The sequence below is a fragment of the Neodiprion fabricii genome, chromosome 4 (genome assembly GCF_021155785.1).
Source record: "Neodiprion fabricii isolate iyNeoFabr1 chromosome 4, iyNeoFabr1.1, whole genome shotgun sequence".
Classification (NCBI taxonomy): Eukaryota; Metazoa; Arthropoda; class Insecta; order Hymenoptera; family Diprionidae; genus Neodiprion; species Neodiprion fabricii.
In genome coordinates this window covers 8,940,172-8,957,897 of record NC_060242.1, presented here as the reverse complement: position 1 = coordinate 8,957,897, position 17,726 = coordinate 8,940,172, and the positions used below count along the sequence as shown (strand labels likewise).

Genomic DNA, 17,726 nt, shown 5'->3' with positions numbered 1-17,726 from the left:
ATTCCTTCCTATTTAAAATATAGTTTCCAGGTGAAACATATTGAAGAATGTATAATGTTTACAACGTAATAAAAGACTTTACTGTATCAGAAACTCGCATACAAAGGTACTGCAGAAATGATTCTGTGTGAATATCGTTGACAAGTCGTTGGTTGAGTATAATTCAAGGTATATATACATATAACACAAACTGAAAATCATCCAATACTGAGCCTCGTACTAAGCTTTGTCATGTGCACAGAACTTTAATTGTTGAATAGTTAGCTAATATTGTATACTAAAAACGTAGTGAAACAAAAATGTACCAAACAAATTCTTTGGGTTACCTGCAATACGTTGCAGTAGTTTATCCATTACTCCTCCACCGTGTCTAGCCGTCAAGTATTCCCTGACCCTACGAAGTGCCCACTTGCATCCTTGTTTGATTTGAGGTTTGTCCAATCTCTCCAAGTTGTCGCCATTGGGTTCCACCTTCAACTGGATCGACATATTTGTGAGGTGAACTCGGCTGTCGTTGATCTTCTGCAGTGAGAAAAGTTCACCGGACAATCGAGCAAATCCCTCGCGGGCTAGCCATACTTTTAACGGATTGAAAGAAGTCACGAGAACGTAAATCCGGAGATCAAACTTCCTCCCAGCCAGCAGGTAAGGATTATCGACATACTTTTGGACGACAAAGGCTTCCGCACTCCCGCCGTCACCAGTAACTTGGTTGGTCGATTCTTTGTGTTTCCACTCGACGAGGTCTTTGAGTTTTTGAAAGAGAAATATCCCCTTTCCCTGCGACCTCGCGGCTGGCTTCACTATCCAGGTCCCTCCCTGGCGATGATATTCCTCTACCAACATGTGATATTCGTTTGGCAGCTCAAACGTCACGGGCATGCAGTCGCACAGATTGGCTTCCAACGTCTTGCCTTCTCTAATCAAGAGTTTCTCGTATCGCTTGAGATTTCTATAGAGGTAATTCTTCCGGGTTAGTTCGTAGTGGTTGCGGAAATGTGGGATTTTCTGATCCCAGCGAAGTTTTCTGTCAATGGCAAATCGTACCTCATTCATTTCGCACCACCACAAGTTCCAGTCACCCGCATCTTCGGCGCCATCCTCAACCTGCTTATACATTTCAAAGCACATATCAACTGTTAATAGCTGAACTTTACATCATAAAAAATATCGAATAGTCCCATGCGTGCAGTTAAAGTACGTTATTCGACGATGAACTTTTTAAGCTTGAAGCATTTTTGCGTCGTAGCGCAAGTTTTCCTTTTTTTATCTCTGAGAAGCTAAGAATTACCTGCCTAACGGACATCGATAGTCTTTAACAGAATTTCAATTTCCAATGAAAAATATTCATTTAAAATTCGATAGTTGACGTTTCTTCTCCCTTGTTTATGGTCATATTATAATCGTTGAAAACTGGTCATATTGTCTAACATTATAAAAATCCGTCAGTCTAGGATGCTATATGACATTTTAGCGTATATCTCCTTATAACCGTGAAGCTGTATTTTACATTAAGGGGTTATATACAGTTAGAATTTTCAAAAAATCGATTTTTTTTTTATTTTATTTTCTTAATGTACATATATTTAAGAATACACACAGAAAATTTCATATCGTTCCGGTGAATATTTCCGAAGTTACACGCAAATTTGAAAAGGCGTTTCAGAGTGCTTGAAAGTGCAAGGCCGGAGCGAAAGGGTTCACCTGGAACGCTGTCCCTTTTATGCACCTGCCTATCGTAAATGTTCCCTTCTAATATATTTAGATGCGTAAAGCAACAGTGTGTTATTGTTTTTTTTTTATACCTGAAAGGTAAATTTTTATTTTTCTCTCCCCAAACTTTAAACGCGTTTTTCTCAAAATGGTGTTTACAAAGTCGGTGATCAACATTACTCGAAAACGGCTAAACCGATTGGTCTCAAATTTTAACACGAGCTTCTTAAATATATTTTTTAGTAATTAATCGAAGATTTTTTCTCACCGATAAATATATTTTTTTTTATAAACAATTTAGGGCCGAAATTTTGGTCAAAAATCGATTTCTTTTTTTGAGAAACCGCCACATTGTCAAAAAAATTTATTTTGCTTATTCCTTCGATTAATTACTAGATTTAACATTACTTTAACGAAATCCGTTTGGTTTTTTAATTTCTGTGGATCCAGTTCAAAGATATAGTGATCACCGCAAAACGTCTTTTTTGAGAGGAGCTCCCGGAGATCAGCTGTAGCTCTTTTCCAAATAAATATTTTTACTAATAGTAAGTCTTAAAATACAGTTAAAAGAAAGCATAATATGTGTACAAATTTTCAGATCAATAAATTTGAAAGTTTTCTCAGAAAAAAAATCTGAAAAATTCGCTTTTTTCGGCCTTCTAACTGTATATAACCCCTTAACTGAGAAAACTGTCGCCAGAAATCTTGTTCATTCTTTGGGAGAAGAAAAATTACGTAATTATAACATTTAAATAATTATCCGTTCATGAATTATCGATCAGTTCATGAAATCTAATTGACGCTTCAGCAACCGAGTGTAAATGATGTTCCTTGAATTTGACTAGCTTACCTGAACCCATCCTCTGGCGAGCATAACCTTCGCCTGGGTTGATGGAAAATCACACCGAAACTTGATTCGCTTTGCTACACCATTTCTTGGTTTGTATTGCTTCTTATGTACTCTATAAGGCGGTGGTGCACATGACCTAATCACCATGTCAGTCTCGTGTTGACTTATCATCATCTTCAATCCCATCCCTGAAATCCATCACGTTTGTACGGAAGTTTCTATGAGATCTTGATCGCAGGCATCTTCGTTTGTTATTAACAAACATGTTGATAACTTCTCTCTTTACATCGACAGTCTTTATTCTTTATTGTATTGGTTATTAAGAAATCAGAAAGAATCATGATTGCAAGGACTTATATCAAGCATACTTCTGAAATATACACCAAATATGGTTCATATTATGTAGTTACATGCCGATATAGTCCAGAATTCTGAATGATGGAAAACTTGAATCTGTATAAATTCCAAATGGTCCAAACTCCGAAAGTTACCAACCTTTACATTTATGGTAAACGCTACACAGCATATGTGAAGGTTGGTAGTGTTATGAATTTTTACTCATTAGACGCAGTGCGAACGCCATAAAGCACAAGGCCTCCTGGGCCAAAATAGGTCAGTACCTACTATCACAACATTACAGCAACTCCAATTCGAATTACAACCTGTACGTGTAGTAGCACACTGTGAATCAACTTTGTTCCTAGTGTTCTCTGTAATAATAGATCAAATAATTCTCCAAGGATGAACGTTTTATTTTGAACAATGTATTTGGCGAAAAGTACAAAATTTACAGGATATACGAGATGCATATTCCGATAACCCTGTTTTTGCATTGCAACTGCGGCAATTTCTTGCACTCGCATTTGTTCCAGTTGCAGATATTGTGTGACAATAAGATCGACTAATGACTTACCCGTTCCTTATCGCAAACGGAGGCATTCTATAACCTTAAATTGACTACTTCGAGGATACATAGATCGTAAGGGGTCAAACCGTAGTAGTTGGAAGAAGACCACAAAAATTTCAGTTACAAGAATGGAATCAATACACTGCAACTATTCAAAATTTGCATAAAACGAACAATTGAATATAAAGCTGGCATTCAGAATTTTCCGCGTTTCTTACCAACCATCTTATAATCTGGAAATTTATTGATAGCATTAAATCTGATTGCTAACCAAACTTGGCAATGATCAAGTTGAGTCATGTAGGTGGCGAGGAACCATAACAAAATTGTGTTTGTCGAAATGTGAATAAAAGACTGGAGAAAATAGTTGAAAACTACGACAACCGATCCATATTCAATTTTCGTTCTAGATTTGCGCAAAGTGTGAAAATGCAGACTTAGGCAATCTATATCTTCGATCTTGCGGGTCCATAAAACCACATGTGATTTTATTGTGCATTTTGCACTAAACACCGTAAAAATTTTGAGTCAATATTCTGTATAGAAAAAAAAATTTCAAAAAACGTTTATAATGTTACGGGATAGAAGGAAGGATATTGACAAGCGGCTGTCAATACGTCTCTACATCCACCCGAGATGTTGGTTCGGTCCGATCTCGTCGCTGCACTCGATTCAGGGAATGGACGTCGGAGTAAAAGTTGATATACCTAAGGAAGGTATATAATTAAACGTATAAATGCTTCATTGGGATAGTGAAGAATTTAAATGTGTAGTTGAACGAAGTGGATTTTTGTACGTTGGGATTGGGTTGATAGTTTGTTATTTGAAGGATGGGATGGAAGTTAACTTGTTGGAAAGGGATTAAAAGTATACTTGATGAGAGATGGATTAGACGTTCATTTGATGAAAGATAGAATAGAAGTGTCGTTCGATACAAAAGTGACAAAGTAGAAAAGGTTCGAGAATACGGAACAGTGGAGAATATAATTAGCTGAATGAATAAGGTGATAGCGAGTGGTGCGAAGCCGAATGGGTACAGAAAGACAGGTAAGAGACTATGAGATTACTGTAAGTAATGTGGGAGACTTAGCAAATAGAGAAAACCTGGAGAAAATGTGTAGCGGTAGGCTGGACGTGAGAATAAAATTTAAAATCATAAACGTTTTGAGAAAATCAGAAAAAAACTATCTATAAAAGAATTCGGACCTCTGCCCACATGCTCCTGGTGTTTGGCGGTAACGCCAAGCGCCTGACGGACACGATTGGCACTGATTTTGTAACGTAGAGGTGTCACGTATTTAAAAAAAAAAAAACGTTTCTGAGATGCAGTGACTGGACAAAAAAATGTCCTCGACGAATATATTTTATGAACGACGAAACGTTCATCAGTTTACGAATAGCTTCGCGTTGAGAAGATTTTATGTATTGGCCTCCTTGACTGGATCCAACGAATAATAATACCGTATCAACCTGTGGCCCATATTTCTTTATTTTTTTTTTTTTTTAGAGGTACTAAAACATATGGGGTTCTTCATTATTTATATAAGCCACGTCGAATTCAGCAAATCTGATCAACTTTGCTGTTCCTTAAATTGTATTCCTTTTACTCGAATACCTTAACACATATTTTCTCGTACCTACCTATATCATAGTATTGCGATCGAACCATGAAGTGAAAACTTGACTTTTTGATCAAGTTTGACTGATCAAAACTTCAGGTACATGAAAAAGTGTAAAATGCCGATTGTATCTCGGTACGTTAAAAGGCAATTGTCTTTCTTCACTAAATCTACTATATTTGCGGAAGTTTTTTGCTGACGAAACTACGTAATCAATTACACGGGTCAACATGAAATTTGACTTTGATTGCAAAGCATTAAATTTCGATAGTTTAGGTCGTAATAAGACGGAAAAAACATATATGGCTTGAAAAACTTTGCTTTTGTGCTTAGAAGACTGATTGAACGAAATTTTCAAAAATCTCGGATTTTAATTTTTGATTGAAAATAAAACTATTGAAATAAAAATGTTTATTATTTTTATTAAGTTTTACTATCAAATTAGCTTACAGAAAAGTGGAAAATAACTTAAAAGTGCACACTTTTACTTTTTCTTTTATGTTCATAGCTATTTTCTCTCAATAAACCCCAAATATAGTCGCCCATCATGTTTTCATTGTATTGGCCTTGATAGCGTTGTTCAAAATTCATGATGTCCTGATGGAAACGTTCTCCTTGCTCTTCGGAATAGGCTCCCATATTGTTTTTAAATTTATCCAAATGAGCATGCAGCATATGTACTTTTAATGACATCCTGCAGCCCATGGCCTTAAAATTTGTAAGCATATCCTCAACCAACTTTTCGTAGTTTTCAGCTTTATTATTTCCTAAAAATCCAGAAACTTCTGCTTTAAAACTGTTCCAACTTGCTTTTTGAGTACGTTCAGCAACGTTGGAAATTTTTCATCGGCGAAAATCTGTCTTATTTGCGGACCAACAAAAACCCCAGCTTTAACCTTTGCTTCCGATAACTTCGGAGAAAATTTTCTTAAGTATCCAAAAGCTTCTGAAGTTTCATCCAGTTTTTTAACAAATTGTTTCGTCAACCCTAACTTAATGTGCAAAGGCGGCATTAACACTTTTTCCGCTTCAACAATCGGCCTTTTTAAAAATATTAAAATCAATTAAAATTTATGAAAAAATTGAAAAATGAGTATTATTATTATAACTATCACAAAAGCAAACTTTATACGGAAAAAAGGTATTTTCTTTTCGTTTTTGTGCATAACTAATTGAAAAATAATAGTATAAACTTTAGGACAAAGAATGAAAATTTTTTTGTAGAGTCGTGTTATTTTCAAACTTTGTACGTCTATTTACTATGCAAGGAGGTACTTATAACAAAAAAAATGTATCGTTATCATAAAAAATAATGCCTTACCTAACCTAATCTAATCCTTAACGACGTTGATGCCACGTTAAATTCCACGGTCGTTAGTTGGCAAGTTTTCTCCACTTTCAAGTGATCTGTTAAAAAACAATCATTCGGTAGGGTTTACTCCGTACACATTAGGGTGCTCGTTATTTCGTTTATTTTAAAATTTTTTTGTATCCTTCCCAAAAAATATGTTGATATTACAAAATCCCCTGTAAGTAATAAAATTTTTGGGTAATATTAACACGTGTCAACAACAATTTTAAATGCAAAACACATTGAGATTTTAGATGTTACTTCATTATTTTTCTTTTTATAAACTAAAATGGATTAATATAACGTGTTAATATACGTATCAACAACAAATTTAGATGAAAAATACATTGAGATTTTAGATGTTATTTCATTATTTTTCTTTTTATAAACTAAAATGGACTGAAAAATCAATTCGACTTTTGAGAACAATATTTATACTCCCCACTAAACGTAGGACAAAAATAATTTGTTTCTAGTTTCAGCTTCAACGAGTTCAAAATGACAATCAATGAATCGATATTTTGAGAGCGCAAAATTGCCAAAGCAGCAACAAATTATTTTGATTTGATCATTTGAAATCTAGTACTTTACTCGTAAGCCAAACCACCTCTCGAGTTTCAGCTCGGCCGAGTTGAAAATAGAAATAAATTAGGGGGAAGTCCCCCAGTGCCGGACGCATACGGTTATTCGTTAATAAAATCATAACCTACGTTGAAATATAATGGTTTTTATTTTTATGTTCATCTTTGGAGTATTTTGAATGATACAGTAACTTTTCTAAATTATTATTTAACTTTAAACTAAGTAAAAAATATTATTACATTCAGTAGTAAAAATAGTGAGTCAGAGAAGTGGCACTTGCAATTAGTACCGGACACTGAAAGTATGAATGGAAAGAAATGATTAACAAACCTTATTGGTCAGAGAACTCAGGAATATCTGCGCACACTTCATCCACTAGTTCTTCGAAATTTCAGCACTGGATGGTAGTTTTTGGTACTGTATATTTCAGCGCAGCTTTTCTACCCGTCATATTTCCACCCAAGACCTTTTGAACTGCCTTTTTTATATTTTATTCGGACCATTTTCCTTTCTTGAGTATTTTTGATTGGAAGGTTATGGTAAAATATCACTAAAATCAGGAGGAGTAAGTTTTGTATATATAACAAAAATATGAGAAGAAATGGGTGTCCGGTACTGAGGGACAAATCAAGTGTCCGGTATTGGGGATCCGTAATGCACGCGACTGTCATTGAGCATTGGTTGAAAGAATTTAATAGATACCAACAATATCCCAGATCAAAAACAATACAATAGAACCACTAATTTCTCAAAATATATGCATGTGAAAATTACGTGTTTCGCAAATTTATGCAGACTCCCCTTGCTGTATACCCCTATCGCTAAATCCATTGTACATGTTCGAATCATGCAAGAAAACTGTAGGTACTGTTTTGACTTTGGGATACAGTATATGTGTCCTGTACTAGGTGCCGTCCAGCGTTACTTTCCTCTACTTGATATTTTAAGAGCACAAAAATTGCTGTGGCAGCAGCAAACTATTTGTACTGTACTTCACTCGTGAGGTAAATCAGCCCTCTCGAGATTCAACTGACAAGGAAAATATCCCAGGTCGATCTCTTTGATTTGATTTACTTTGTAATATGTTATAGTAGACTAAAACCTAAGCGACACGTTTTTTTTTTCTACCTGCTATTAAATACTTTGAGTGGGTGAAACCACCTTCCAAAGTAAGGTATGTCAAGGGGTGAATTGATAGGTTATTAGAAAACTTAACCAGTTGGATTAATTAGAAATTATTATGTTGTTGTTGGTGAAACTACCAAATCGCTCCTTGACATACCTTACTCGGAGGGTGCTTTCACCCCCTTAAAGTGTTTAATGGCAGATAAAAGAAATACGTCTCACTTAGTTTTCAATCTACTATACCGTATTACAAAAGAAATCAAATCGGAGAGATCGGCCTGGGCTATCTTCCTTGTAATTTTGAAGACATTCAATAATCTAAGAACCAAGACTTCATCGACTTGACGTGACTTTGAAGTGAACCGAGTCCAGCATGCCAGCGTCCAGAATTCTGGGTCGTACGTACATGATGCAATGCAACGATTTCAATGCTGAGCGAAATTGAACTACATGACCCTGTAATCTCGATTTAGTCCCAGCGCTCGAGCAAGCCGGACGAAGCTGCCAGCATTATTTTTATCCACGTACGACATTGACTTTTCTGTACACATATAGATAAAGACCACTACTATTCTATATCGGGCATTTAGCAGGACGGAATTGGCTATCGTTTCTTTTTAATCGACTTCATTCCGTCGCAATGTCTATAATGGGGGAAACTTGCATCAGTTTCTCCATACTCGGTGTAAACATCAAGCAGCCGAAGATACGTACCAAGAGAGGGCGTCGTTTCTACATGAATCAGTCCTGCAAGAGAAAGGTTCTACAAGTTTGTTTCCCCAGATTCATTCGTACGTGCGATGGTTCTCAAAATTCGTTTCTCCAGATTTATTTCTGAAAGTTCGTTTTTACATGCGGCGGTAACAAAAGTAGGTTAGGTTCATTTCCACAGAACGAGTCTTTGACCGATTTTATGTACAGAATTTACATAATTTACATGACCCAGATAGCACACAATATTTATAGAATATTTGTGATATCGACTTTGATACTTGGAAATTTTTTTTATAAACATTGATATGACTTTGTTATAAAATACGCATATCGATTGTTTCAATATTGTAAATGTATTTTTTAAATTTGTCGGACATATCGTGCGCTGTGTGGGGCACGTATATTATATATAATTTTTACATGTAGGGTCGTTCCTAGCCTCGTTATTTGGAAATAAATCAGTAGCAAAGAATTTAACCTACTCCTGTGCAACCACCGCATGTAGAAACGAATTTGTAAGAACGAACCTTCAGGGACGAATCTGGAGAAATGAACTTGTAGAACTTTTTACCTGTAGGACTCATTCATGTAAAACCGATCCTCCCCTGGAATTTCAGCTGAGCTAAAAATAAGAAAACAATATTTTCAGGTTAAGTATACTTAACAGCTGGGGAATTTGAAAACTGGTGCAAAATTAACGTGGCAGTAGTTGAGATACTTGTAATTCGATTTCGGTACACCGATAACACTGGTCAACAAAAATTCAATTTTTTTGTGTAACATGGAAACTTTCAACTGATTATGTTAGGAACAAGGTTTAGTATAATAGAATTGATATTAAAATATTTTAGATACGAATAGTTATATTGTAATATGATTTTTTTACTTACTTAACTTATGGGAATTATTGGTACACGCAATACTACTGACCCTACAGAAAAAAATGATACCTATAGTAATAACACACATGAGAGGTCCACTGCTAGAGAAACCAATTCTATATAGGTACTGAAAAGAAATACCACAACGGTCAGACAACAAAATACCAGAATTAACCCTTTAAAATGATTTTATTTACTCCAAATCTTCTATAAAAGTTACGTTGCGTTAGACTGTACAAAGAAAATAACCTGCACTCTATTAGTTCTCTATGATGATAATTTCGGGTTTTATTGGAAATTGAACAAGAAACACGCTGGTATTTTTTTCTTCAGGATTATAGGTCACGTAGACCATTGTAAAATATCTAGATGAATATTCGTACCAATGAAAGAAGACGTTTTGTCACCTGAAAAATAAAATCAAATTCGTGTTCTAAAGGGCAATTTCATTAACTTCAGAATAAACACCATCCGGACCTTACACGATAAATAGGTCTGGGGCAAAGACGACATGTTCAAAACTTTATATTGAAATTTAGAAGTATACATGTAAATTTCACCCCAAAAATGTGCGTTTAAACGTCTCATACGCGTCTTTCGTACGAGGTTAAACTTGGTGTCGTTAAAACAACAAAATACTGTGAATGAGAATCATTATTTCGTAAATTCGCAATGTTTTTGAATAAGAGTTCATATTGGAAAATATAAGTTCGATGTTTCACTTTATTTCAATTGAGTTATCTTTTTCGGTAGCGATTAATTAGCAAGTTATTCCTAGAGTGAAAAAATATTCGAATCTCGACCATTGTGTGGATATTGTGTTCCTGCGTAAAGGACGAAATATTCAAATTGGAAATGATTAGATGACGAAGACTACTTTTCCAGCAGCGTTTAATTGGTGAATTATTCCTCGAGCTAAGAAAATGTCGATGGCTGGTCACATTAGGAATATGCAGTATTTCTAACACGAAGGGTAGGGATATCTGGAAAAGGGGTGTTGCGGAAAAAGGGAGACAAATTCCTATCGGCAGCAATTACTAATTACAGTATAAATCCCCCATTTTCGTTTTTCTATTGTTTTTCAACTGTTTCTATTGCTTTTTCGAAGGGGCAAAGTTAACTCAATATCTGCAACTGCCGCGTATTTACCGAAAATGGCTGGAGTGAAAAAATTATTATTTTGGCAATCAGCTAGCATATAATCGGCGAAAAAATCTGATATGTATTTTTTGTCGTCCTATATCTGCATTGCCAGCTTGGCGGATCTCCTTCTATGCCTATGCAAATGGGAAAAAATTGCTATAAAACCAAACATAATTTGCTCCATATACCGTAGAATCTATGTTGTACGCTACGTTCTCCTGAAAACTCGTGTATAAGTAATTATTACATACTGAATTTTTTACTATTTTTGTTTACCCATAGGGTTTCATAAACTCAATGAAGGCTATATTCTACAGTTGTCCCAAATGAAATCTCTCTCTCTTCTATTTAGCGCTGTCTTTTACTTGATCACGAACCGCCATTTCATAAAGACGTCGAAGATACTATAAATTCAATTTACAATGATTCATCGCCAAGAGAGATTCTAGAAAAGTGTTTAGTAGGTGGTCACACTCAATACATCTAGTATTTTCTGGCGATTCATGCCCCAACATCTTCGCTGTGCCTTAATTAAAAACCACCTAAATTGCTTCAGTTGATATACAGAAGGGACATGGGGTTCTGTCTGGAAATCCCTATCTTATCCGCTAAGTTAACTCTGTTGTATCGTCGCTTCCTACTTCACTTACAGTCGGTGTTACTTATGGGCTTCAAACTACCCGTACCGACAAGGGTTCCTGCCATACCATTAGATTCAGATTCTTACCGTTAGGGGGTACCAAAAATCGAAATTACCCTCACTAATAGCTGATTTTTATCTCTATCAATGAACTTTTCAGTACATTTCGCAAAAAAAAAAAAATTGCAAGTAATATTACATATAAAACACAACCAACAGTATAATAATTTTACTGTATTTTTTATTTTCTCGAGGTTATAAAGTTGATTTTTCCAGTTTACACAATATAAATCAAGTCGATTATTTCTAAATTAAACAAATCTCGTTGTATTGTTTTTTCTGTAGTACTACTTACCGGTCTGTAGTTGACGATGCGTTCGTGCTAGATCGTGCTAGGTATAGGCTGAAGTGTTTGGGAAAAGTTCAGCGCTAGCATCAAATCCTAATCAAATGTTGTTCACTTAGAGCATATACAAACGGGAAAGTATGTTGTCCCGTTCCGTGCTTATACGTATACTCTGGCATTTATAAGATTTCGCAAGGCTCTGATGGTGATTGTCAATTTCAAGATTTTCTTATTGATAGCATACTGTCTACCTCCGAATCATCGGTGCACAAAATAATTTTCGTAACACATGCATTTAAAGTCCCTCTTTCGGTGCCTGTAAAGCGTATGAGAAGTGGTACTTTTTACAAGGATACGGGCTTCGCGTGCGTAGATCGACTATAATCTTATTTATACTTATAGTTACGTTTTTGCACGCTATTTTAACACTATTTGTTAATTATATTAGTTAAATAAATATTGTGGCCAGAGTTGAGTCGTAAATAAAGTCTTATATGTAACACAGGAAGAAAAGTCGACTTTATTCCTTTCTTATGTAATGTACTATTTTCTACGCTTCACAGACACTAGAGAGACTTTTTCGGCACTCTACGAAAAAGATCATTTTACACCAGACATGGTTGGGCGCTTAGGGATGTTATCAAGTAGCTAAATTTTCCTATTATCGGTGAATATGTGTATACAGTAATAACCACTAGTTTTTTTGAGCGTAATTCTAACCTTCTGAATGTCTTGAATTGTGGAATTCGAATCGATTTTGAAACATTGATGAATTAACTAAGAACTACCAGTGACAACGACCCCAATAATCCTCGGTGAATTCCGACAGGTAATCGATCAGTATGACACCTTCAACATCTCCAGTATCATTCGTTCCTTGCTAAACGAGCTTGTGTTCTCCGGACGATACTGTTGTTAACGACTCAAGTATAAGTTTACTAACCCTTCATAATGCTGGTGATGCCGACATTTTTATTTTGATCAATCAGTAATAATCCGTTACTTGGTGCAATCGCCTCCATTGTTGCGATACGGCGTTTATCCTTTTACAACTGATGTTTACTAACATTGACGCGATTAACCGCCTTAGCTATAGCCAGCAGTATCCGCCAGAGTTCCAGTGGCATGAAGACGGGTCATAATTTGATCGAGGGAAGGTAAAATATCACTGACTTTTTCGGACATAGGCAAAATATGAGACAGGCGTACTTTCTTCTGAACTCATCGCGCGGCCACACCAATACCGCTCAACGCCGACTTAATGGCAGTAGAACCCATATCCGTTAAATTTTTTGTCGCTTGATAAACCCTTTTTCCTCCGTCTCAACTATCGAAGATTTATTATATGCACAGAGTCTAAAGCATCGAGTTACTACATTACGTCTGTAATTCAGACGAATTGAAACTTGATCAAGAATATCATTTTTGATTTTTTGGTGTGGTGGTGCCAACTTAACGTAGGTTAGCTCATTGTCAGTTGACCTTTAGAGGACAGGAACACTCGTATACGGGGGTGACGCATGATCGACACTTTACTCATGATAGTTTTAAAATATTAGATACATTTTTATGCATTTTCTGGAGGAGTCCAAAAATCCCAAATCCCTGGCCTCTAAAGGTTAGGAGACAAGTTATATTTTTTACCAGCAAAAACGGGTCTTTGTTTGATCAGTTATTTGGATATACGACAATGGGATTATTCTAGCGAATCAAAAAGTATTTTTTTACTCGTCTCCGGCTTGGAACACGCACTCGATTAGCTCGTGCTTGCAAGCCTGCGATTCGTTTTGCAAACTCCACACGCGGGCAAAAAAGACCCACTTCTCGTTCTCGGTTCAGAATATACTATTTCTTTGTAGTTGGCGTATGTACGGGAAAACCTTGATGTTCGCGGGTAAAGAGTTGGATATTTCACGTCCTAGTAGTCGTCAAGTGAAGGAAAATGTTCATGTTACGACTATACTAGGCTAACTAGGCGTAAAATTCAACTTTACACCCGTAAAACACGAACGTTCTCCCGTACTTTACGTCTACTATGATGAAAAGTATATATTTCTAAGGTGATACATTTTTCAATAATACCAAAGAAAGTATAACGCATAGTCAATACTTAACACAGCACCACAATCGTGAGTGCAAGACTGGACCTGATTGTGTAAATGGTTTGGGGTATTTTCTTTTGTCCTCAAAAGAAAGGAAAGAGCGTAACAAAATCCCAGATTTGATATAATACTCGACGGATGGCTGCTTCGGTACCAAAACTACTTACGCTGCTGAGCTGACAGTTCTACTCTTTTCGCTCTCCTGGCCGTAATTTTGCGATTTTTTTCGGAAACTGAACGGCAAAATGTTCTCCAAGGATAACCCTACTGCAATGTATAAAAAAAATGAAAACTGATTCTTGTAAAATTTCAAACCTCCATAGTCCCCGAATTAACACTTTCAGTCACATATTTTTCAACTCAATATGTTGGCCTGAATTTTTTTACTCCATGATTTTTGGAGTCGCTGATCAGGAATCTGAAGTAAGTCAGAATTTGACAATTTCAAAATTCAAAATGGCGGATCCAATATAACGAATTTATAATCGAACAAACTATCAAAATTCGATGATTCTTACCAAAACTTGTTACTCGAGGGTTTTTGGGGGTTATACGAAGTAACAAAGATCAATTGAAGGTGTAAATAAACTGTGATAAGGCTAAGATATGGAAATTTTCGAGTTGGTACGTTGAGCATCCTACTGTGACTGAAAGGTTTAAATGTTGGTACCGCTGAGAATTTGATATTGTAACCTTTCTGTTCTCTGACCACTCTCCTTTTTGATTCCGCGAGTTCATACCGCCTGATTGTCTTCGAGATTTTGCGTCTTATCGGAAAAATTGTTGGCCGAGCAATCTTTGACCTGCCTGAAGATGTAACATGACACAAGATTACAGGGGCGGTCGCCGGGAGGCGGGTATGATGTAGGTCAGTACCACTTGGTCGGTCGTCCTGCGTTATACAGGTTGGGATGATAACGATTTGTTGATGCGCCGCGGTCCCGCGGGCGGAGAAGGACTCGCGTCTCGCGACTCCCGCGCGGCGAGAAAGCGAATCGATACTGATACCTCTGCCTACTACTCCCATGCACAGTAACGTCCGCGAACTCGCGGTGCTAACGGCGCGATGCGACTCTCGGCCTGGAGGAAAAGTGGCGGGAGTCTCGGCGAACAACCAGGTATCGAGCTAGTCGGTTAGTCGCACGGCTCTCCTCGAGCTGTCGCGTATCTTGTTTACCTGTCCTTCTTCCTCTCCGCTCCTATCCGCCTTGGAATAGCATGGCGTCGCGGTGTCCTCCTTAACCAAAATATCTGGCGTCTTGACGCTTCGGGAGTGAGGAATTTCTTCGTCATACGTTGCAGACGCACCCGCGTGCATGAAAATTCTTCCCACTCGTCGCCCTGACCGCGTTGCACTGCAACCTTCTCCTACTCCCCCTCCTACTCCTCCGACGACTGAACGCCGTTTCGGGATTCCCGGGGTTATTCTTCTTGGACGCAAACCTCCCGGTTCCCCGCGCAATTCTCAAGGTGACCTCAACGTCGCTCCTCCCGGGTCTTGCGATCTAAGTACCAAAGACTTGAAGAGTAATTCAGTTCTTGTCCGCAAGTGCCGACGCAGACTTGACTCCACATCGAGTACTGTGCGTAAAGTTTTCACATTTTTCGAATTCCTCACGTTTTTGTGGACAAACAGGCATTATAGTATATACAGTTAGTTACTAACAGATGACGGGATAGCTGTTATTGTCTAATATCCCAAATTCGCTGCAATTCATTCTGATATATGATCCTTTTTAAGCACGCGTATAAAACGGAATACTTGCTGTATTTATCATCGCGAAGAATGTCACCTCGTAAAGATTCTCTTGGACTCCAAAATACGTTTCATCACTCTCGCAACCATTGGCTAACATTTTCAAATATGTGCGTGTACGCAGAAAATATTTTCCGATTTTCGGGAAAACGGCCTAATCGATTTAGATATATTTTTATTATTCTGTACTACAGATGAATAGCTTGACCGAAACTGATGAAATTTTAGTGATACACGAAGTATTCGGTAGAGACGTGTCACAAAACTTCTGAAACTTTTACTAATCTCTGCTATTTATATCCTGAATCCCGAATAAACGGCCAAATCGTTTCGAATGAATTCAAATAAAAAATCAACTATTCGATAAAGATTCCACACAAATTTTTTTAATGCCCGTCGACTTCCGTTTACGAAATGGTGGTAGTCCTAACTACCAAAAAATTTGTAATGTTCAAAATGTCCCACCAATTTTCATGGAATCTAGTTCATAACGTTTGCTTTCAATTTAAATGTTATTGGGTCAGCCCATGCCAACCCAACCTGCTGCGAAATTTGACATTTTTGATTCGGCCGCAACTTGGTTATCTTTTTGCATTATGTAAAAACGCATTACATGATTTTTTCAAACATTTTTTCATCGAACCGTTCATGAATTATGAACTTTTTACAATCTTAATAGTTTTTTTCCCATGCTTGTTATGGGGTGGATGATTGTGAAAGGGAAATGAACGAAACTTGCATTGAAACAGTTGAAAGATTGGTTAAAAAATTGATTTATTGTCAAACAAAATATGGAGAGTACAATGAGAAGCTGTGGAGAAGTTGTTCGTGAAAGGGAAAAGTGAAGAGTTCAGTTTGGTTTCGGGACAGGAGGTGAATTTAGATGTTGGCTGAATGAAAAATGACGTAGAAGTGAGTATATGGGAGAAAGGATATAAAAAACTGCTAATTACAGTTTAGAAGTAGAGGGAGCAATCTACCGATCCGATATGAGAACTGAAACAACGAAGTGATGATAAGATGAGGACGCAGAGTTTATGGAGGTATTGTAATTAGAGCGCTATTTTGGAGGCGATTTTTAGGATAGAATAAATTATAAACTGTTCCAGTTTTCTTTCTCAAATTTTGTGTACATGTTTATCGTTCCTTCAAGAATATGTACAAATTAAAAAAAATGTTTTCATTATCGTGTACTTTAATACGATTCTTTATAACGATGCACGGAAAACACCTCCAATTGGCAGCCAGCGTAGCGGACGTTATATGGATCTGAAAATAAATCAAACATATTCTTAATCTGCACGAATGTTGTGATGGTCGGTACCAGATTCAGCGAAAACAAATCACAAACAGGCGGAATGCTAAACTTGGATTATGAAATTTTCCTACATTCCTGACCATTCTACGAGTTATAGAAAACAAAAACACTTATTTTAACTGAATTTTGCTACCAAGGTTGAAAAATAATCTACTGAAGGTGCATGCCAAATTTGAACTCAATTGGCTTATCGGTTATCGCGATATTGTGGCTACTAATTTAAAACCGTAGTTTCGAAAAAAACGCGTTTAATGTTTTTATACACTTCGATGAGGTTTAAATGAGACTAATTGCTGTTTACTGGTTAATCAGCCAACCCAGGTCCGTAAATGGCTTTTTTGTCATTCGAAGCGTAGTAGTAGAATGTTGTTATTAGGTGTCGGAATAATACGGACGCGCGCATTTGGACCGCGCCCATTTTGATATTTTTTATATAACCTATATAGTTTCGAAAAGTAATCTTTGAAGAACGTGCAAAGAAATTTTCAGGCTAAAATATTCAACAGTTTATTTTTCATAACGATATTTGTCGCTCGGGTAAAAAGGACTCCAGTGTGTCAAGTATGTGAGTCTACAGAAGTGCGTCAAACAAGAGTTAAAGTGGCTGTAATAGTGTGAAGAAGGAAACTGAGGACTGGAGGACGCAACGTGCTTATAACGTTTTGAAGAATCCCTCAAT

The 17,726-nt window shown here is 36.8% G+C and overlaps 1 protein-coding gene across 9 annotated transcripts in view; it reads left to right on the top strand.

The window, feature by feature from the left end:
• Window positions 1-17,726, top strand: part of LOC124180937 (PH and SEC7 domain-containing protein) — a 76,206-nt gene that overhangs the window by 14,246 nt on the left and 44,234 nt on the right. For 2 of the 9 annotated variants that reach the window (XM_046566890.1, XM_046566889.1), the window contains exon 1: window positions 15,119-15,556. The exons of 3 other annotated variants lie outside the window; for them this stretch is intronic. In XM_046566890.1, coding sequence (XP_046422846.1) covers window positions 15,290-15,556 — 267 coding nt within the window. In that variant the 5' untranslated portion in view covers window positions 15,119-15,289. Of the gene's footprint in view, window positions 1-14,967; window positions 15,092-15,118; window positions 15,557-16,410; window positions 16,642-16,751; window positions 16,773-17,726 lie in introns of those variants that run through there. 4 more of the 9 variants (XR_006870340.1, XR_006870344.1, XR_006870342.1 and 1 more) reach the window with 4 other exon arrangements.